General features: G+C 36.7%; 1 protein-coding gene across 1 annotated transcript; it reads left to right on the top strand.

The window, feature by feature from the left end:
• The first annotated feature begins 5,895 nt into the window (after positions 1-5,895).
• Positions 5,896-8,716, top strand: LOC116205934 (terpene synthase 10-like). The gene is made up of 7 exons (XM_031538632.1): positions 5,896-6,152; positions 6,368-6,632; positions 6,711-7,086; positions 7,207-7,422; positions 7,545-7,683; positions 7,808-8,059; positions 8,235-8,716. Exons 1-7 carry the CDS (start codon positions 5,970-5,972, stop codon positions 8,529-8,531), a joined length of 1,728 nt encoding a protein of 575 aa, XP_031394492.1. The 5' UTR covers positions 5,896-5,969; the 3' UTR covers positions 8,532-8,716.
• The last annotated feature ends 15,730 nt before the right edge of the window (positions 8,717-24,446 follow it).

Genomic DNA, 24,446 nt, shown 5'->3' on the forward strand with positions numbered 1-24,446 from the left:
AAGACACAGTGCAACACATCCAACAATTCTCCACCTCGGCTTGCATTCAGCCAAGCATAACGACAGTCAACCTTCTCGCGGTCATGACCTTTTTGTTGGATCTTCGAGTTATAATGAAGTCGCGTCAAAATAGAAACAAAATCTCGCACGCGGCCTTCCAGTGCTGCAACATCCATCTCTGTGCTACAGCACAAACGGAGTGCTCAACTTTTGTACTCGGACATCGGATATACGTGGTAAAACCCTTCCCAATGAGAAAGAGGAAATATCCACGGCACAGAGCATGAGAATCTACTAGATAATGAACTGGAGATTACAACCCTTAGAGATGTCTCTTATCCTAGCCCTTGTTGCAAACCGCATGCCGAGAAGAGTTTATCTTGATCTCTCAATTTTCTCTAACTCTCTCACCCTAATACTCTAAAGTTCCAGAGAAAATTTCCCAAGAGAACTCCAGAAAGATTCACCATCACTATTCCTAAAGATATCATAATACATATTTTCCCCCTTTTTATATATTCTGTTATTACAAGATATCTCGAAATATTGGAAATAATTTTTCTTCTGATTTCTTCCTTGTTCATTAGGTCTTTCAGATTGCGGATCAATACAAGACACGCCCAACAATTACAATGTGTAGGGTCAAAATATCCCACATGAAAAAAGTTAAGTAGAAAATCACAAGTTTATAATAAATTGGGGTTTTTACCTAAAATGGCCCATGGTTTATCCGTTTTGTCAAATCTATCCTATACTTTTTTCTGTCAAATCTATCCCATGGTTTACTTTTTGCATCAAATCTATCACGGCGTTATCTTTTCCGTCAACACCTAACGGCCGTGCTGAAGTGGCAAATGGAGAGATAGTGGGCCACACTTGCCACGTAGGCGCCACGTCAGCACGGCCGTTAGGTGTTGACGGAAAAGATAACGCCGTGATAGATTTGATGCAAAAAGTAAACCATGTGATATATTTGACAAAAAAAAGCATAGGATATATTTGACAAAACGGGCAAACAATGGGCCATTTTAGGTAAATACCCCTAATAAATTAGGTATAACAACTTTTCATCTCAAACTTTTGAATTAGAAACGGACCTGATGGCTTAATAGACCTGGTGGAAGTTCTTATATGGTATAATGGCGGTAGCAATTACGAGTTTGATACACGTGTGGGCTCATGTCATGTATAATCTATCGTCAAGGCAGGTTAAGTGGGTCGTTGTTAATATCCTCTCTCCTCCTCTTACCATGTATGGAAGATGAAATCTTACTCTATTCTATAGAAAATTTTGTTTAGAGAAAGAGAAGAAAATGAAAACGAGAAGTGAAAGATAATTTTCTGAAAGTTAACTAAGCTTCTCCGAATTGCGTAAAAAAAAAAACCTGACATTGCAATGACACAGACTATCGACTTCAAAGAAGACCGAGAAGTCTGAATGATGTGCATGCCTAGTTGGTGATTGCTATGTACTTTCTCGCTGGAGATTTGCGACGGAGATGATCGGAGATAGGAGAGTCAATGAGCTCGTGGAGAACCGAGACTGAAGTGTGTGTGAGAGAGAGAATGTCGAAAAAAATGCTTCAAATATATTCGTCGTGGCTACTACGGTTTCAGTTTTGCTATTGCCGTCGCCACCATTGCTGCCTCCTACGTAACAATCGCCGTTGCTCTTGCCTGCCGTGTCAGTCAATCATGCATTCCCCTAGGCCTTCAGAAAGTGAATGATTAGTATAGGTTTTCTTGTTAGTTATTGTAAGCTTTGGGTCAATAATGGTATTTCATTAATTCTTTTCTTTTCAGTGTGCACCATAATATTTTAAAACTCAATGTACCTCGACTTATCTAATTTGAGTTGAATCATTTATTAAGGAGTAAAAAAATTTCAGTATGGATTTTATTTTTTCACGCCACAAGAAACCGGCCCAAATTGAATAATCTGCGTTTCTTGACGGGGAAACTCATATCCACATTGGGCTGAATCATGGCCGAAAAATGCAACCAAACAGCAGAACATGCTATTCTTTTGGAATTGGTCCACAACGAAATGCCAACATTATGGCATCAAAAATATTTTTTAATTTTTTTTTATATTGAGAAGTTTTATCAGTTATTGCATAAACCCACTTGGCCATCTCGACCTTCAAATCAACCATCCCATTTAATTCATTCAATTATTTGGTCAATGTATTCGTCCTCCATTGATTTTCTTGTGAATATATACTATTTTAAGTTATCGAAACCCCCACCGAGGAGAGTCAAATCTGATCTCTCAATTCTCTTTAACTTTGTTACCCTAATACGTCAAATCTGATCTCTCAATTCTCTTTAACTTTGTTACCCTATTACTCCAGAGTTACAAAGAAATTTCCACAAAATAACTCCAAAAAAATCCGCCATCACTATCTCCGAGATACTAGACTCTCTTAATCGGCCCCCTAAGGGATCGGAGTTTCACAGCAATTGAGCCTTATTTTACAAGTCATACAAGACCCCATTTATAATATCCAAAAGATATATCCTAAAGATATCATAATATCTCTCCAACGATAATTTCCCCTTTGAATATATTCTGAGGTGACAAGATATTACGAAATATTGAAAATAATATCTCTCATGATTTTTTTCCTCGTATACTGAGTCTTCGAGATTGAGGGTTAATGCAAGACACAGTGCAACACATCCAACAATTCTCCACCTTCGCTTGCATTCAGCCAAGCATAACGACAGTCAACCTTCTCGTGGTCATGACCTTTTTGTTGGATCTTCAAGTTATAATGAAGTCGCACCAAAATAGACAATTAGTAGAAAATTTTAATCAAGAAAATAAAATTAATTGAATAACTAACACTATTAGCATATGTGTTTCCACTTAAAATTAAGCACTTTCTACTGAGCCTTTGCTCCGAGTTCTCTATCAAAAAAAAAATAAAATTGAGTACTTAAAGTTTAAGTGCTGAATTTTTAATCACTTAATAAATAAGTGCATAATTGGTTAAGTCAAAATTGATTGGTGAAATAAATGGGTAAAAATTAAAGTTATTTCGTAGTAGATTTATTTGTCAGTCCAATATTTTGCTTGTTTCTATTTTGACCTCATATTTTATTATTTTAAATTTCTAAGAATAAAAAAAAATAGATCGAGATCCAATTGCAGGGGAAGGGATGGGGTGGTGGGGGCTCTGTCGATGGCTCCCAACACCCTAGCAGAGGTCGTCGACGAGCACAAAACTCGCCCGCGACCCGTCTATAGCAATGGTAGTGGGTGACGAACCACCATTGCCCGTAATTTCTCATCCTTCTCTCTTGTCTGTGGCGGTGGTGGCCATCGACAAGCCACCACTGCACACAGTTGTCTCCTCCACTTTCTCTTCAAAGAGAGAGAAGGAGGGAGATCCGGGGAAGGCAACCTTGCCAGAGGGGTGGTGGTCGGCGACGGGGCCACCACCGCCCCAAATCGATGGAAGGGGGCTCAATCGCCCGTCTTCTCTCTCTCTCTCTCTCTCTACCAGATGGGGTAAGGGGTGGACCACTGATTTGCAAACACATGAAAACTTTGGGCGCACCGGTGCAATAAGTTCATAAAGCTCCCTGACTGAGCGAGTCAGCAAAAAGATACTTAATGATTAATTAGGTCTTCACTTACTTAATCATTAAGCGTCTTTTTTATTTAAGTCTAAGTGCTTTTTTAGTGTTTATCAAAAAAGCTTAACTTCATTAAGTGTTGAATGATTAGTTTTAGCACTCAATGTGTGTTATCAAACACATGCTTAGTCTTTGGGGTTAAAAGGGACACATGGCATAATTAGAGAAGCTACCTATGAAAAATCAATTCGCACAGAAAGTCGACGAAATAAAAACCTATATGACCAATTAGAAGCAACGTAGTTTCGATGGACATGATAATGAATCATTGGTGCTAGTAAAATGAGCAAATATTCGATGAGTATGGTTGAGTAATATCCAATAAAATTACATGTAAGTGGTATATATAGCCCATAATCGCTCCATAATTATATGCATTTTCATTAGTAGTTACTCATCGATAGTAAATGAGTAATGCTCATTTAATGTTTTTCTAGGGCCGTAAGTCTAGATATCCGTGAGCACATCTAGCTTTCAATGAGGCCTTTATCACATGTACTATAGCTCACTAGTTTACCATAAGAATCCTATGAGATATTTATGGGATCGGGAAATTCATTATCATATTAATAATATAAAATAAAAAAAGAGAGAGATAATGAGACTAGAAGAGTTTTACCTTAATTTAAATATGGATTGTTTAAGGCTCATTAAACTTCCAGATACAATCGAAGTGGTGCAATCTGAAAAAGGAAATAAAAATTGAAACCCACTAAAAATAACTGATGAGTACACTTGAGCGGAGACAGCTATTGACCTCTGGACACCTTTGGTTCTTTTTAAATAAGATGGGAATCATAATCGGAATAGGAATGAAGCACTAAGATTGTAGTTGTTTGGTTGAAGAGAATCGGTTTCTGATTCCTTATTAATGGGAAATTGACTCTCCCATACGAGAGAATCATCCGTCCCTGAGATCCCCTAGAGGAGGAGAAGAGAAAATCTAAAATAATTTTTTCTTTCTATATAATTTTAATGATAACTTTAATTAATAATATAAATGGAGAAGCCGAATTATTTATTAGTTATTGCTTACTTCTTGAATAATCTAGACTAATATCACACTTTTTCAACTGTTTATATATTATGAGTAATTACGAAAAATCTTTTAATGTTTTCTAAGAACTCGTACTCGGATCAGACTTTTCTTCATATATTACTTCGCAACATGTTATTAAATAGATTTGGTAAATTTTATGAATTTATTGAATTTTCTCATATATGTTATATGACTAATCATTGACCTGCATAGATATCTGTTAGTTGTTTATCTGATATATTACAATTTACAAACAATTATTAAATTTGAAAAATTAATTCCAATTCTTAGGTGATGAGCCAAATTGAAGCAAATGCAATGGATCTCTGGTTCCTTATCGAACCAAACAAAAGCAAAAACTTTTCATTCCATTTTTTATTCCGACTTATTGTACCTAGAAAAACCACGAGAGTATAACTGGACGAGAAATTGAGCTAAAAGCAAGGTCTTTTGGTTTAAGCGGTTCGGCGTTTGTTCCGCTTAAGCAAGATCTCAGGTTTCAGTCCTCGTGAATGTATAAAATCCACTCTGATAGAGTTTTATCCCTTAGTGGGTCAACCCGGCTCGACTGGATTAGTTGAAGTTCAATTGGACTTCCGGATATCAGGGTTTACACCGAAAAAAATAATAAAAACGGGCTGTGATGACCCCTACAATATCTCCTAACAGTAGCAATCCTAAACCATTAGGAGCATAATTAAGGACTTGAATGCCGATAGGCCGAAAAATGGTACGTCGGGCAAGCCGAATCTATACAAAAGTTTCCCTCACGAAACACACATGACAAATCTAGACGTCCCAATCCTTCTGAAGTAGCCCCTCGATCTCATGTACTAGCGGACGATGAAATGGCCCACAGGAGGACGCTCCGACAAGCCATTTGATTTGTCGTCATAATATCTCTAAGAAGAAAGAATGATCCCGTGACCATCTAATGTTTCTTTTTTGGGTTATACGTGACCATTTGATTATAATGATATCATGAAATTTGTATTATGTAACTCTAAGAAGAAAGAATGGTGTCGTGACCATTTATTACATGCCAAGGTCTGGCCCATTGTCACGTGACACATGGACAAGTATTTCAGACCGACATAAGAGTATGAATTCATGTCCAGGCTAAAGATTCAATTATTAATAGTATTTTATTAGTGTTGATATCACCAAGGGGATATGAACTCCTAATTTTCAATATAAATAGGTGCCCGTCTTCACCTTTTGCTCCTCGCAGTAGGAGGAGGAACCAGAGAGTGAGAGAGGTTAAACTAAAAGCTCAATCCATATTATGGCTCTAATTGTTACCAAAGGCATGTCCGTCTCCCAGCGCTCACACTCTCATCCCCCAGCTCCTTCTTTCTCCTCGAGATCAATTGAGCATAATGATCAGCCGGTCATCAGACGCAACGCTAGCTATCACCCTAATTTGTGGGACTACGGCTCTATGCAATCGCTCAACAATGGGTTCAACGTATAATTAAATTATCTAAAACTCAACTGCACTCGTCGTTCTTCTCTGTATTGAAATTGGAAGTCCTTAGACAGAGCTTTTAGTAAATAATGGTTATGAGCATAAACATTTTTCACAAGAAAATGTTGTCAAATGTGTTCCTCTAAATTATTTATGAGAAGAATTTAGTCCGGTACTTATTTTCACCGCAGTAACAAGCTTTGCTGGAGATGCAGGAGGAGGACTACAAAGAGGAGCTTGAGAAGATGAAGGAAGATGTGAAAGATCTCACCAAGGCAAATCAAGAGAATCCATTAGCAAAACTCGAGCTGATAGATGCTGTTCATCGGCTCGGATTGCAATACCAATTCAAGGCGGAGATAAAACATGCATTGCATGTAATTCATCAGAGAGCAGAGGATTCTCGATTTTCTGATGATATCTATGCCATAGCCCTACGATTTAGGCTTCTAAGGCAGCATGGATATCATGTATCTCAAGGTATGGGCACCTTCCAATTTATTATTAGGTTAGTTTTTCAGGTCCTGTTGACTTTGATGACACCTTCTTCGAATCTAGATGTCTTCAAAGGTTTCGTGGACGAGACCGGCAGTTTTAGGGAATCATTAGAGGAGAATGTGGAGGGCCTGCTGAGTCTCTATGAAGCTTCATTCCATGGACTGAAAGGCGAAACCATCATTGATAAAGCCATGGAGTTCTCTTCTACCTGTTTGAAGGCATTGGACAAAGATAAATTGCCAAAGAGATTGGCCATGAAAGTAGATCACGCCCTAGACATGCCCATTCACTGGAGGACCAACAGATTGGAGGCAAGATGGTTCATGCCGGTGTACGAGGAAGAAACCAGCATAAACCGTACGTTGCTTAAATTAGCAAAATTGGACTACAACATAGTGCAATCAATCTACATGAAGGAAGTTAGCAAATTGGCAAGGTACATAATTATAATTTAACCAAGACATCATCGGATGAACTTACATAATTTTTGTCACGATGAAGATTAACTATTATAAATAATCTTTTAGAGCAATTAATTGATTGAAGTATTTCGTAGGTGGTGGGAGGAATTGGGCATTACCAAGTTGAGCATCTTCAGGGATAGACTCTTGGAACATTACCTATGGAGTATTCTTATGGTTTTCGAACCAAAGTGCGAAACTGCCCGAGCGATAACTACCAAATTGGGTTCCATGATAACGATGATTGATGATGTTTACGACGTATATGGCTTGCTGGAAGAACTCGAACTCTTGACAGATTTCGTAAACAGGTCTTTCTCCAAATTATATAATTGTCTACCTGTAAAATATTGCATATAATTACATTGGAAAAGAGACATATACACACATACACATCTCTAATTGATACATGATTATATATATGTTTGAATAGATGGGATATTACTGGCATTGACAAGCTTCCATATACGATAAAAACCTGTTTCTTGGCTTTGTACAACACCACGAACGAGATTGGCCTTTCAGTGTTGATAGAACGTGGCATCAACATCATCCCATATCTTCGAAAAATGGTAAGACATACTCTATATATAGTTCTCACTTTAGACCAGTAACATAAAGTGTATACTATAGTCGTGGTTCAATTGAACAAAAAGTTGAACTTGTTTTTAATTTGGTCAACACATTTCGTATCAGTGGGCCGATCAATGCAAAGCATATTTGGTTGAGGCGAAGTGGTATCACCGGGGCTTGAAGCCTCCGACACTGAAGGAGTATCTCAACTCGGCCGTAACAACCGTCGGAGGGTTTCTTCTGCTGCAATGTGTTTTTTTGGCTACAACAGACACATTAACAGCTGAGACACTCGATTCCATTTCCGAAATACCCAGGATAATGCTCTCTTCGTCCTTGATTGTTCGACTCAGCAATGATTTGGGCACATCGTCGGTACGCATATATATATATATATATATACGCCCATATATGCAACAGTTAGCTTCGTCCTAAAGTATCCAAACTATTGTATGTAGCTGGATCAAATTTCATAGCTATCACGTAAAGATAGATAAATATATGGCAGGGATGCCTAAATGAAATTTACGATCTAACTGGTTGATTGCAGCATGAGCTAGCGAGGGGGGATGTTTTGAAGTCGGTGGAGTGCTACATGAACGAGACAGGATGTTCAGAAGAAGCCGCTCGGGACCACATCAAGGATCTTATACGTGAAACCTGGAAGAACTTGAATGAGGATATGGCCGATCACTACCCGCTCTCGGAAACTTTCGTGGGCGCGTGTCTAGATCTTGCACGGGCTTCTCAATGCTTTTACCAATACGGGGATGGGCACGGTATTCCTGACAGGGAGACCAAAGAGCATCTCAACTCCGTTCTGATCCAGCCAGTTCCGATGTATTAGTTACATAATGGTCCATAAGCATGGAATATTATTTTGGGTAGTGGTTTCAATTTAAAGTACGATCAGATCATGATTTGCTACTGCTAGCTGTACGATATATAACAAAAATTAGATTAAGAATGTAATCATAATTTGACTTCTGAATTTATAATATTTTCAGAGTATTTCCAAATTATTTTCCCTCATATTATGATCTTTTTTCAGGGAACACGACTTGTAACAATTCATTGATTGATTTACAATTACAGACTCCCGAGATACCACCTTCGCTTTGGCCCTAGCCGTGCAGCCCCATCCGCAACCCTCGTGCTAAAATACTCGTGCCCGCGGGCACAACCTTAACCCGTTGCATGCGTTGGACTGCTACTTCATGTCATCGAGACTGAGCTCCAAAAAACTGATCAGTTTTTTTAGTTTTTTTGGTAATTAAAATCATAATTCTTCTGTATATTTTGTATAAAAAATCATATATGAATCAACCGCCGTCCTAAATGGAGTAAAGTAGACTTGACCATTTGCAAGTATTAAGCCCATAAATGGAGCGGTGCATGCATGTCGATGTTGTATATCTGTTTCATACAAAAACAAAAAATCGGTTAAATCACAATTGATATGGTCAGTTAGATGACTAATTACAATTGTGGACGGACAAGAAGGACCCACTTCGTTTATATAGGTGTTTATAATGTTAATATTGTCCATAAATCTTGTCGATTATAGTAATTGAGCCAAACCTCTAGTCCAAGCCAGGAGTCTGATCAGCATGAGTGACTTCTGCTCCCAAATTCACAATAATTGAAACATTAAAGACAGCATATATACTCTAGGCTTTTGGATCATATGGTTTGTCGTCTGAGGTTTTCTATATACCTATATAATCAGGTGGTGATTGGATCATAAACTAGTATCGACTAATGAAACGTAACCTGTGTAAAACACTTTGGTCGTGTTCAAGCAGTGAGTCGCATCCTTCATCAGTGGAATTATTGCAAAAGTCGTGTTTGGTAATGGCTATGGATGCTGGATGCGTAAACGCTATAATTAGCACTCGTGCACTTGACAAATTTCATGAACATACATACATGTTTGTGAGCAGTATTTTATACTGTATCTTTCTCACTTCGACAATTCCTCCCCAAATAAAATTGGATAGAACTTTCATGTGTTTGGGACCAATTCTATCATTATACAATCAAGACAATGGAAATATCTCAGTTACGCGCAAGGACATCATATCATATATACCTGTGTGATTTCCGTACACCTCAACTTTCCCATTTGGGACATAATTTTAAGCTTTATCTCATTGAAAGAGGAAATAATGTTATTTCTAATAGTTTCGTGTCCATTTATTACATCCCACATGGAACTATTGGTAATTCGGTATGTCATATATATAGTTAGGCCCTACAGATATTTTTTGTCTCGTCAATTCGTGTTCAATCCAAAAATTTAAGAGTGAGGTGATTGAGTTCAGTCCATGTATAGGTCCAAATTTTTCTCATTGAATTCTTGGTGTTGGACCTAATTAATCAATATGTACGAACATCAATTTGGGAGGGAAGGAGAAAGCTTTAAGCTTAGCTCACGGCTTTAATTAATCAAGTCGTCATGTTATCATCATAGCTCTCTCCTCCTTATCCTTCTCCTCATTATGTTATTCTTCCTCGTATTCCTCCAATGGCCCTAAACCCCTCACATTCATCGGGGTACGTCATTGTGCATGCTGCACCTTGAGAACTTGCGGAAAATGTGACGTCGTACGTTTCCGTTCGTGAAGTTTGGACGGAAAATTGATGGTTAGGCTAAATTTGAAACAGAAAATAAATGTTAAGACTGCCTTAGAAAATTTTTAAATAATAGATTAAAATTGAATGGATATAAGTCCACTTCCAAACTCTGCATTCTATACTCTGCACTAATTTGGTACCTTCCAGGGTATCAAACTTACGTCTAGACGAGGAGTACTGCAAGGATCACCTCGTATTCTGTCTTAAAATCCGGAAAAGAAAACGTTTCCACGGTGGTCTTGAGTGAACTTTTGGGAATTTTTCATTACAAAACGCGACATGTAAGAGAAAAGCTTGAAGTTTTCACGTTGCCATTGGACCATACATGATGAATGTGGTAGGTGTAGATCAGGAACCATGCATCGATCAAGGATGGTAAAAATTATTTCCGGTTAAAGGTGCTTCCCGGCCTTGGGTTTTCGCAAGGAAAAAGTTTAATTTTAGTCTTCTACCTTTAAATACTTTACTATTTTTATCCTTTTTCTATTTTCTTTTTTATTTTCATCCTTTACTGTTAGAAACTTTTCTATTTTTGTACTTCCATTACTAACACCGTCAAAACGTGCTGAGTTGGAGTCACGTCTACTGCTATATGTGATACCCATTCGACATCATCAACAATAAGAGGAAAATAAATGCAAAGAAAAGTCATAGTGGGCTGACTCGGCTAGATTGGATTAGTCAGGGACCAATTAGGTTTTCAGATATCAAGGTTCGCACCGAAAAAAAAAACATTCTTAGCTCTGTGACTCCAACCCAAACACACAACAAGTCACAACAATTTTAGCCACGCTCGTGGTGATTACAAGCAGGCTAGGAAGTAGTTTTAAGATATGTGACGTGCCACTAGCCGACCCCACCGATTCAAAGCGTGTACCACGCGGCTCTAGAAGTTCACAGGATTACACAACGGCTAGATTTTAAATCTTCGAATTAAAGTATGCTTCATATGATTTCTTGACTCGGAGATTTAGCTAATATGAGTTCTCCACCAATTATCCACGCATTTCTCAGCCAATTCAACTCAGTAAACTGAGTTATGAATTTGAGAAATTCGCTAATTCTAGGGAACCCCAAATTCTTGAGTAACTTCAGCAACCGTTGTCGAAAATGATAAAAGTCTTCGACTTGATGCCTGGAAGCTTCAAGAACGGAGTGCTTCGATCCACGGGGAATCAATTGAGTGATAAGCGAACGGGAATTGAAACGTACGGTAAAAGAAGTGGGATAAACGAAAGTGCAGGTAAGATAAATGTGCAAGGAAAATAGCAGATAAATAAATGTAAAGTGCAGAAAAAGGAAAGATAAGTAAAGAGTACGATTGATGTGTTCTTCAGTAGTACCTATAATTACGAGATATCGAGATAAAATCAAATAGGAAATGCCCATCTAGAATACCCAATTTACCAAAAGATAAGATATCAAATAAAATCAGAGGAACATCCGACATATTCTATTTTCTAAAATCAAATATAATGCGAAAATATCACGAAAATAACGTGTGCTTAGGCCACAAGAATACCGGCTGCCGTAGATATTTCCTCCACCGCCTTTGGACATGAGATGGACGTCCATATATATGCCATATATGTATATGTCTTCATGTTGATGGACTTCCATTGGGCTCTTCATAAATGGGTCAATCTTCATAGATTCTTGGGCTCTCTATTCACCTTTACCTGAATTTAACCCGACCCAATGGAATGATCTCAGCCCTCTTCCTCTACCCGAACCAACATGTCCCAAAACCCGGGAAAATCATTGAAATTACCAATTATACGTCACGACTCAGCAATCTTCAGAAATTATGGAAAATAAGTGTAAACATACATTATTCATTAATTTTTTGTAATTATACAGGAGAATTTGGGCAGTTGAAGAATAAATAATAAATATTTATAACAAATAATAATAATAATAATATGAAAATTTGGGCACACAAGTTGGTACTTTAATTTGAACTGAGGGATGTGGAGAGATGTGTTTACTGCCATGCATCAAAACAGAAAAATGGGCCCAACCCAACGTTTTTGGCCCGATGCGAAGAAAAACGTGGAGAAAACATTTGTTGGAAAGGACCTATCCCGACGTTTTGGAAAATGTCGGCATTGACCACTTTATAGCCAACATTTTAAAAAACGTTGCCCTTTGTTAACCCTATGCTGACATTGTTAAGTTTAGCCGACGCAAAAAAAAAAGTGTTGTTTTTGCTGCTTACCAAATACATGTTAACTCTGATATTATTCAATGAGAAGGACTACTAGTTTCATTAATTGCTTAAATTTAATTTCCACCCACTACATAATATTAATTATCTTATTACTTTAAAAATGATTAACCTCACATAATTTTTCCCCATTAACTATCTTATATTAGCTTAAATGTCATAATAAAAAATTTTCATAATAATATCATTAATGACCGCGCTAGCACTGGCTATCACCCTAGTAATATAAATGAGACAAAAAGCAAACTTGCTAGTATTAAGTGATAATATAATATTATTAATCTATATATTATATTCAGGGTTAATCACCTAGAAAAGTACGACACTTGTACTTTTTTCTAAATATAACACGACATTTAAAAAATAACATAGAAATGCATAACCTTTGTATTTTTCCTAAATATAACACGACTTTTAGTCACAGAAAGGCACGACCGTCACACTTTTTCCTAGATATAGCAGGACCTTTAAAAATGAAACAAAAAGGCACAACCTTCAATTTTAGTTGCGATTTTAGCACGTTTAAAAAGAAGATCGTGCTCGAATGTCGTGTATTTCTGTGCTATTTTTTAAAAGCAATGATATATAAAAAAAAAGTGCAAAAGTCGTGCATTTTTGTGCTACTCTCCAAAGGTCGTGCTATAGATAGGAAAAATCAAAGGTCCCGCCTTTTTGTGCTACTTTTCAAAGGTCGTGCTACATTGAAAAAAAGTGCAAAAGTTGTATTTTTCTTAGTGATTAACACTTAATGTAAATAATATTCTATAGAGTATTATATAATATAATAGATATGATATATGAGATATTTTTAAGATAATACCGATAATAAATTTGATTTTATTAAATAATAATTTGTCGAAAGATAATTTGGATATTTATAATTTAAAAGTAAATAAATTTTCTTTGCCTCTTGCACATTTTATAACTAAATTTTGTGTGTGTGTGTATATATAAGCAACCGCTCCTTTAGTAATGAAAATAAATTTTATTAGAATAAAAGTGTTTTGAAAAAAAAAAGAAAAGTAACCGATATAATTCTCACAATAGGATGAGAAATGTAAAAGTAAAAAAAAAAAAGTTGGTGAAGAATATTTGTAAATATTTATATAAAGCATTTTTATTATTTAATTTACTTTTAAATAGGGAGTAGAAGATTAAGATATAACGGTGGGTGGATAATATTCCTATATCGATATTTGAATTTTATATAAGAAGAAAATTATCACTATACCATTCCACTGCAAATTTATACGGAAATAACAAGGTTTTTCCTCTCTCCCTCCACCGTGATTTCCTCTAAAAAGTAAATCACCTAAGCATTTGGCCTGAAAGAACAAAACAAAAAAAGTGATAAATTTGATCACAAAGCAAACGGCCTCCAAGGAAACCCAATTATTCATTTTCATCATTTTCATTGTTTTGATGGAGAAAATGGTTGTATATGACTTAAGAAAGATCTAAATGGAAAAAAAATTAATTAATTGGGACAACTTTATTACAACATTGTAATTTATTTGTGTATATGATGAAATCACTTTACTAGTAATTGCAACTTAGACCTTCCTGTAATTGTAAGTTTCGTGATACTACTGCAACCTCAGTTCGTGTTCCGCGTGGTGCCATTTTGCCTCCTTCAACAACGCTTTAATTAGTTTGATTATTACACTGTACTTGCTAATGACGCCAACGCATCCGTACTATCAGCCCAACCGTTGATTGCCAAAGCACCGTTCTTTTTTTAGATAGTCGATTGATGACATTGCCGATTGATGTTCTACATGACATTGCTGATTTAAAGCATTAACTTCCAATAATGGCTCAGGATCAAAAGTATTAGAGAAACTTGTTATGTTTGACAATCGGATGCATCTTTTGCATGGCACTGTCATTGTTGATCAATCTAATCCAACAATTATTTGATTTCTGTTTAATTCCTTCTCCCTTATCCACTTTACAGGTGTACCCTGCCTCGACGGAATGCCCTCCTTCAATACATGTAAAGTTGAACGAAACGGTGACGTTCCGATCAATTGGTTGCATCCTCCACTTGGTTTAGTGTTTATCAAACAAGCTTAACTTCATTAAGTGCTGAATAATTAATTTCAACACTCAATATGTGTTATCAAACACATGCTTAGTCTTTGGGGTTAGATGAGACATATGGCGTAATTAGAGAAGCCACTTGTAAAAAATCGATTCGCGCATGCAGTTGACGAAATAAAAACCCATATGACCAATTAGAAGCAGCGTAGTTTCGCTTGACATGATAATGAATCATTAGTGCTAGTAAAAGGAGCAAATTTCGGGGAATTTGGTTGAGTAATATCCAATAAAATTACATATAAGCCGTAAATATGGCCCTCATTATTGATGATGTGGAATGGGTATCACTTATAGCAATTGACGTAGCTTCAACTCAACACTTTTAACAGTATTGGTAACGAAAGTATTAAAATAGAAAAAATTTAAAAGATAAAAATGATCATAGGAAAAAAATAGAAAAAGAATAAAAATAAAAAAAGTAATTAATGACAGTTGACATAATAATTTTTTCCTTTTACCAATAAGGCAATTAGTAAGCTCGACAACTCCATGTGAATTTCGATGTCCTTCCAATATCAGCAAATGAAAACATCATATCCGGACTGATCATCAATATGGAGATCAAGACAAGCTAGAACCTACATAGTTATAGCCTTTCATTACTGGATGGACGAGTAGGGTTTGAAAAATCGAATTTTTTAGAAGAAATAAATCGGGACAAGAAATATTCACATACACGTGCATGATTATCTAGAGCCGTGATATTTGTTGTATCAGCATATTATTGAATTTGGTCAGTTCATGGTGTGGTAATTTTGTCTACGAACCTGTGATGGTTTTCAAATCTTATGCTACAAATCTTTGGCCTTTTAACTGCAGATTTCTATTTGACGAGACACCTGGGGATCCATGCCAACCTGGAGCACCAGGGGATACCAATCCCCAATGGCCAAGCCCAAGGGGTTTATACTATATAGCTCCATATGAAACGCGGATGACTGGGCACGCAAGGTGTGAAGATTGACTGGTCCGGCACGCTCTTCCTCGCATCCTACAGGGGCTTCGAGATCACCTCGTGAGGATTGCCTACTCTGGCCTTCTCTAACTTTTGCAAATCATCGATTGTCTAGTCCTCAAAGAAGACAACATCCCTGCTCCTGATGATCTTCTTGCTATCAGGGTCCCAAAACCTATACCCGAACTCTTCATGTGCATAACCCAAGAAGATGCACTGTTTTTCCTTGGCATCGAGTTTTGATCTTTCATCTCGAGGAATGTGAACAGATGCCTTGCACCCGAAGACTCTGAGATGCTTGTATGATACTTTCTTGTCGGTCCACACCTGCTAGGGTACATCTCCATCAAGTGCAACTGACGGTGTAAGATTAATAAGATCAACCGCTGACCTCATTGCCTCGCCCCAGAAAGACTTAGACAGTTTCGCCTGAGAAAGCATACAACGAACTCTCTCAACAATTGTGCGGTTCATCCTCTCTGCAAGCCCTTTCTGCTGTGGTGTCTTCGGTACCGTCTTCTCAAGTTTGATACCGTGAGTCCTGCAATAGTTCTCGAAAGGACTCCTATACTCACCACCATTAGCAGCTCTGACACATTTCAGCTTCATGCCCGTTTCTCTTTCCACTGCTACATGGAAGTTCTTGAAAATCTCAGTCACTTGATCTTTAGTTCTCATAGGGTAAGCCCAAACCTTCCTGGAATGATCATCTATAAAAGTCACAAAATAGAGAGCACCACCAAGAGATCTATCCGACATGAAACAAACATCAGTATGCACAAGATCAAGTATGTGATCGCATCTAGAGGGACGACTTCTAATAAAAGAAACTCTCCTCTGCTTACTAGCTAAACAGTGATCACAAGTGCTCAAGTGCATACCTTTAACGGGCAAAGACTGCTTTCTAGCAAGAATTTGAATACCTTTCTCGCTGATATGCCCAAGTCTCCTGTGCCATAACTCGATAGGATAATCCTCAGCAACATTAACCTGACCGAAATTGTGCCTGGCACGCAGCCTGTAGAGAGTGTCGGTTTTCTGACCCCGTGCCACAATCAACGAACCTTTGGAGAGCTTCCATCTCCCATTGCTAAATTCATTACTGTAGCCTTCATCATCAAGCTGACTCGTCGAGATTAGGTTAAGGCGAATTTCTGGAACATGCCTCACCTTTTTTAGAAGCAACTTGCAGCCAAGCTCGGTCTCTAGACAGACATCACCAGTACCGACAATCTTGCATGATTGTCCATTCCGCATTCTCACATAACCGTAGTCCCCGGTAGTGTAAGATGAGAAGAAATCCCGATGAGGAGTGACATGAAACAAGGCACCTGTATCTGCAACCCAGGTAGAGTCCTGACACGTGAAATTCACATAGGCTTCATCACAAACGATGTAGGTCTCTCCATCAGATGCCACTGCTGTAGTGCCTTCTTCCTTCTTGCTCTCACCGTTGCCATTCTGATTTTTCTTCAAAGCTCTACACTCCCTTTTGTAATGTCCCTTTTTTCCACAGTGATAGCAAGTGACCACTTTCCTCGTCTTCGACTTTGATCTACCCCTCGATTTGCCACGTGAGTTACTATGCTTGGAAGAGAAATTTCTGCTTTGACTTCTCCCCCGTTGTTCAGTAACCAAAGCTTCAGACTGAATGGAAATCCCCGAGCATTTCCTTCTAGTCTCCTCATTAAATAAACTGTCTGTCACCGTGGCCAACGATAACTTCCCGTTTGGCGCAGAATTACTTAAAGCAACCACAAGTGTGTCCCAATTATCTGGTAGAGTCCCTAAAAGTAGACAAGCCTGCAACTCATCGGGTAATATTATCTCCAGGTTCGTCAACTGGTTAATAAAATCCTGGAAATTACTCATGTGCACAGCCATATCACCTCCATCATGGTAACGAAGATGAACCAGCTTCTTCACGAGGACTGCCTTATTTTGCGGTGTCTTCCTCGCATAGAGATTTGTCAATTTATCCCACAAAGCTTTCGCGAGCAACATGATGATAAATACTATTGTCTATCCACTGCCGAATCAAACCAATAGTCTTCCGATTTGTGCGTTCCCAAGCCTTGTCATCCTTATCTTTGGGTTTCGCGGAATCCCCTTCAATGGGATCGTACAAATCCCTGCAAAATAGAAGATCCTCCATCCGAGACTTCCATATAGAGTAGTTGGTTGCATTCAACTTGAACATAGATCCTGTAGACTCCTCCATCTCGAAAACACCGAAAAAAACTCAAACTTCTCTAACCCGAGGCTCTGATACCACTTGTTGGGAAGGGATGTACTTAACCAAATAATAACGCAGCGATTAATCTTTCTCCCCTATTAGTGTAATCGAGATAGGAACTAATCAAATCAACCAACAAGCAGTAAAGTAAAAGAATACCAAGAATTTTACGTGGAAAACCCCGATGTGGGGAAAAACCACGGGACCAACTCCGAATCAACAATCCACTATGAATGAAGGTTATACAATGTCTTTCATCAAGGGTAAACCCTTGGATCACCAAACTCAAGAAAAACACTTTCTTGGATCACCCAAATACTAAATTCGTCACTCACACCGGGTGGTTCACAAAGTCAGCTAAAATAGCACCTACAGAGCTCGAATAGAAATTCTGACCGTTTCGAACTTAGCCCCACGTGTTGTGAAGCTGCTGTCAAAATTTCGTCCCAATCGGAGTTCGTTTGACGTACCGATCGAGGTTTGATCTCTAGCTGCGCGCTGCCCCCTGTTGATCCGAATTCTGCTCTGCTCTTCTCTGTTATTCTGTGCTAATTTGCTGCTATATTCTGCTGCCTCTTACCCAGCTAATTTAGCTGAAAATTAACCCTAACAAAAGTGGGTTCTTGGGCCTATTAAAGCCCGATAAAAGCCCAATACAATTTGAGTCCAACTTCCTCCAAATTGGAGGGATACCCAACAGAGCATTGTTCCTAATTTTTCTTCTATGTTTCGACTCTTCTTGCGCATAAAGTGAGAAGAAAAAACTTGACATGCATTAACAAAGAAAAATGTGCGTCTGCATATGTTAAATTTCTATTGTACTTTTTTTTATTAAAGAGTCATGTGAATTGCACAAAACTCTCGTTCCTTCCAAACTGATAATGCTGTTAGAGATCTGTAGTGAATGGAGATGATTCGCCTGTTCCCAGGGAGTATATTGACATGAACGAAACTATATGGATCCTAATAGTAAGAAAGAACATATCTACCCCCACCAACTAGGAAACTTCCCATTTTGCAAAATCATACCAAAGCATGTTTGTTTTCTTCGGATCTTCCGATTCCCGGGCATAACGCAAGGCAACTACTATAAATTATCGGATCAAAGACACAGAGAAATTGGATGAGAGAGAGGAAGAAATTATTCCATTAGTCCCAGATCTCGAACGTGGTTCTCATGGAAACACAAATTATGCGCATTAAGATTCCCCTTGCACCGCCCCCCAATGGAGAATATTGCATTGGTTTTTTTTTTTCTTCCCCTTCTCTTCCTTTTTCCTTGGTATCGCATTGCATTGTGTTTATCTATGTATACACAGTACAGCAGAGCAGACGTTTCTATGACTGAAAATTTCACAATACATTGAGGTAAAATTAAATGTAATACATACAAGTAATTTCTGAGAATTTTCAAATAATTTACTTACTATAATTTAAATGAATTATGTAAAAATCAAGTAAATTGTTTGAGGTCCAGTAATTTATTAAAGAAAGTAAAAAGAAATTACTTGAATGTATCATACACGTACTTTTTCAACCCAACGTATTGTAGACTAAACCATTGTAAGACGCTTGAATATGCTGAACATTTTAACCATATGTGCGACCCCAATGTACCGTCTAGACCAACCCGTGAATATACACATATATTTACGGGCAGTCACAAACCGAATGAAAGTTGATTTGATCAGTACGTCCACGTTGAGACATGCATCACTTCGACAAAATGAAAGAGAGAGGAAACAAAGAGTTGAGATCTTATTAAATTCTTATAAATCTCATGGAAATGGTGACCTTGTAGTTGCCCCGCTAATAGAAAAGTATGCCTTTAGGAAAAATTTTCTTAAAAAAACCCACGAGAAACTAAAAATACGATACAGAAAGTTGAACTATGGCTCTTCGGCAGGTATTGCATTTTATTATTGTATTTTTAGAAACAATGAATTAAATGCAATTATTTTATTTTTAGAAAAAGAATGTACTGCTATACCGTGCCCTCTTATAAGAATGAAGAGGTCTTAATTTCGATTCTCGTTAATGAAACACCTCGTACCCTTTCACTTAACTTTTTATTTCTTTATTCTAACCTTCCTGATAACCGAAATATGCAATTATCCTTAAGAAAAATTTTAATCTCTACCAGCAACTTTTATTACATTAATTATGAAAAACACTTGCTTTTATATTTTACATATACTATTGATATAATTGATTGTTACAACAATGATCCCATCCAGATCTGAAGGGATTGGGTATAATAGGATACAGAGGTGCTTGGCTTTCATCGTGGGTTTCTCAACTGGATAGACTAGTCCAGATTGAGATTATCCGTTGTAATAAATGCAGCCATCTACCACCTCTAGATCAGCTCCCTTTCCTCAAAAAAGTCTCCTTGCAGTCCTTGCACAATTTGGAGAGCATCGAATTGTGGGAGGGTACTGGCGGCCAGGAGGACAAGGAGAGTGGGATGCCGCAGTCTAATAATAATTTCTTTCCATCCTTAGAAGAAATAGAGCTGAGGGTGTTGCCTAAATTCAGGGGATGGGAGAGGAGGACGAGCACCCGAATTGAACGAGAGGCGGATGATCATTCTTCTTCTTCTTCTTCTTTCTTCTTCTTCTTCTTCTTCTTCTTCTTCTTCTTCTTCCACACGTTCTCTGACAAGGTCAAGGTCTCCATAGAAGATTGCCCAGTATTCTCTTACGCGCATGGTCAACACCTATTGATATAATTGATTGTTACGCAAGCCCCATGTGCGATATTCTATTTGACTTTAGCATTTATTTCATCGCACATGGGGCTTTCTCATTTGCATACTTTTTAGTTTTTACTGCTTTCTCTTTATGCAAGAAGCAGAGTTAGAACTATTATAATTTTATATACGAAGCTTAGAATAATAAAATAACGAATCCCTCAGCGCGAGCGTTGTGAAGGTACTTACATTTTTGGGAGAAGTTTAAGTAGATTGAACATTTATTAGATAAAATTTCGAAAAATTCAAAATTCATTAATGGTATTACTAAAGAGTATCTTCTAGAGAAATAAAGAGATTCTGTGAAAATTATAAAAGTTGACACATTTATGTATACACTTTAATGCGAAAAATGTTAAGAGATTCTTCACTAAGAGTTGGGGGTCTCTCAAAACACTGTCGGGAGCGGAGAGTGTCCCAGGATGCGAATGTGACACGTCTTCGTTAATCTAACGGGAGGCTCTTGTGTGAGTACTTTGAATTATATATATATATATATATATTAGCTTAAGAAATTATTGAAATATCCGATTTTCAATATAAAAGAAATAACTGTATTTATACAGGAACTTCAATACAAATTCCATATATTTCAGCCATCCAAGTTCGACTGAATATGTAAAAATTGCAATAAATCCCACGTTTCGCCACACCACTCTATGTAACCTAATAAAAAAGAACCTAAAAAACATATTATGGTGCATGGTAAACTTGAAGCCTAGTGCATAATAACAATAATCTAGACAAAATGGATTATTGCACTGGGATCAAAAATATAATGTTGAATATCGTCGAGATCGCCATAAATCAAATTGTCCCGAACCCCTTCCCGGCTACGGACCATAGTGGTGACAAACCACAATGACAACGTCTTTTGTCCAGGTAACTCTTTCCTCTTGTTTGACTCACTGTTGGCTCAAGGTGGCATACATAGAATTTACAAACTTCCATCAATATCAATATGATATTAAAAACTCCCTAACACATTTTCAATATCATAATATGTCGTAAATAAGAATACATACATGATCAGTACTGACATGGTCATTACTACGAATTCTAAAAATACTAACATGATCAGCATAAAATAACTGATTTCGATTTTATGCTGATTTCGATCTGGGTTACTCAGTTTACAAGTCCTTTTGAACTCAAAATATCGAAGGACGGTTGCTTTTGATTTTTCTATATGTTTTGCCATATTTTTAATTCTGCCATTTTCTCTCTGGTATCTCTTAACTCTTAGAAGAATGAAAGGAATAAATTTTTTAAGAGCTAAACAAAAAGTAAGGCGGTGGAGAAGATAAGCTGTGAAGAAGGTACGCAAAACAAGGTGATCTGTTTTTTATTAATAAAAAAAATCGTACCCATGTAGTAAATAAACTAGTTGTATACCTGTGCGTTGCACAAGAATTGCACAAATAATCTCTTAATTATTTTGAAAGAGAAAAATGCTATAAATATATACATGAATTATATACTCATTAAAGAAAATTGATATATGAGACATATGTGAAAAGAATGTAATTGAATTAAAATATTTGAGCAAATATATCAATAAAAGTTAGTGAAGAGAAAACATGATGAAGCATTTTTGAAGCGATCAAATTAACATAGATCAGTGTTGGTAGTCAGTGAACATGCAACATAATACACATAAAATTCGTAAAGACACCAACACGTCGTTTCACACGGAAATATAATGGTAAAGGTTCCGTGCAAATGATGTCTAATGTAGCTCCAATATATAATGTAATATTGTATGTGCAATATACGTCTTCAACTATATATATATATATATATATATATGTTACCATAATATATCAGACAACTAAATATATTATATATAATTGCCTTAAAAAAATTACAATACCTATTACATAATAAATATACATTATGCATTCTTATGATGCAAGATTGTGCGTCATTTTGATATTCTTTTATATATTTTAGAAATTAGATGAAGACCTCCACGTCGTGCAAATAATTACTGAGGAATTTGAAAAGAATATACCGAAACATAAAAACTTATTAGTATCATTTAATAGTACGATATTTGATCTTAATATATATTATAATTAATTGAGTTACAGTTACTTATAGAAAAATGAGTCTAAAGTAACAAATACCGAGCTGGTATTATCTCTCTAGTTTCATGTATTATCTAAAAAATGCTTGAAAGACAACTTCTGATAAGAAAATTAAAAAAAATTAAATTTTAGTTCGCGTTTAATAAGATTGCTTTTTATAAAATCGAAGGTAATAATTATACACACAAAAGTTATTTAGATTAAAATATGAAATATTTTCTCAATATTTTACTAATTGTCTAATAGAAGTAAAATAATTTGAAAGTTAAAGAAAACTCTCATCAGATAGCAATTACCATAGTCCATGTATGAAATAATGAGTGGGAAAACTAATATGTCCACAAATGAAATTGATTATTGGACCAAAAATCAACATTAATATTGTCATTCTAATGAGTACTCTAATTAATAAAACTACTGAATCCAAATTTTATGAAAAAAAACTCCATTTCGGAACATAAAAGAAGAATATAAAATGTTATTTTCAAAAGTCTTACAATTTATGAAGTGATGCCCACTGTAGACCTAAGATGTGTTCCTATCAAAACAACCAATATAAGGCGATCAGTTTAAAATTTGTATTAAAATTTTCACTCAAAATCGTACAGCAAGAAATAAGAATAAATAATAAAATAAACTACTAAACTCAAAGTTCATAAATTACATTATAGTAATTAAAAAGAATATTGAAGAAATAGAAGAATCAACACCAGTAGTAGTGCTATAGGAATGAATTAAATCACTTCGAAGAAATCAATTTCAAATTCACAATAAAAAATAGATATCATAAAAGTCTAGCAATTACCAAAGCGGTACCTAGTATCACGTTGAAAGAATCAATATTGAAGAAATCAATTTTAAATTTGCATAGAAATTAGAAAATTCTTATAATTACCGAAGCAACACCCATCGTAGAGCTAGAACAAAGATCCTATTAAAAGCAATTATTGAACCAACATCGGTAGCAGTGCTTTGGAACAAATTAAACGGATTAGAGATGCAGAATGGATGGGAGAGAGGCAGAAGTTATTTAATTATACTCCCAGATCTCGATCGGCAATCTCAAAACCACAATGATTATTAGTTAAATTACGCTTGCCCTGCGCTGGCAGCCATTGCATTTTATATAAAGATGCACAAAAAGATTCACCAGTGAAAATAAAATTTAATTAAGACCTCTTGGTTTCTGATGCGGCAGAAAACATGATAAATAGGTATCTCGAGAAAAACAAGTTCTGACGACCCTATTTGGAGGGAAACGGCCTCCGGAGCACAGCTCACCGCCTTTGGCCGTGAAAAGAGGAGATTTAGACTAAATTCCATCGTTTAGGGCCTCAAACGGCATTTTAATTATATTTGAGCGTTTTTGTAATTTTAGGAAAAGTTTATGTTTTTCGTGTTAATTACTATTTAAGCATTGTAAAACCTAGGGTTTAACAGTTGTCTTTTTGATCATTCAATAAAGTTTTGAGCTACCATGCTCTTTACCCATTCTTGGATTCGATTCGAGTTGGATGCCAATTTCCTAGGAATTCGAAAAATCAATAGGATTGAAGGTCATAGTTTTGGTATTCTGTGGAATCAACAGGTCAGTGACAGATTCTTTGCGTGTACGCTGCATCAGTTTCTCTCGGTTGAGGGCGATATCAGTGGACGAAACCCACTTCCTTGACTATATTGCATTTCTTTTTGTATAAATCACTTGGTATTTGGAAGCACAATGCAACCCAACCAATCTAGGTTTGAGCTGGATCAGCCTATT

The sequence above is a fragment of the Punica granatum genome, chromosome 4 (assembly GCF_007655135.1).
Source record: "Punica granatum isolate Tunisia-2019 chromosome 4, ASM765513v2, whole genome shotgun sequence".
Taxonomy (NCBI): Eukaryota; Viridiplantae; Streptophyta; class Magnoliopsida; order Myrtales; family Lythraceae; genus Punica; species Punica granatum.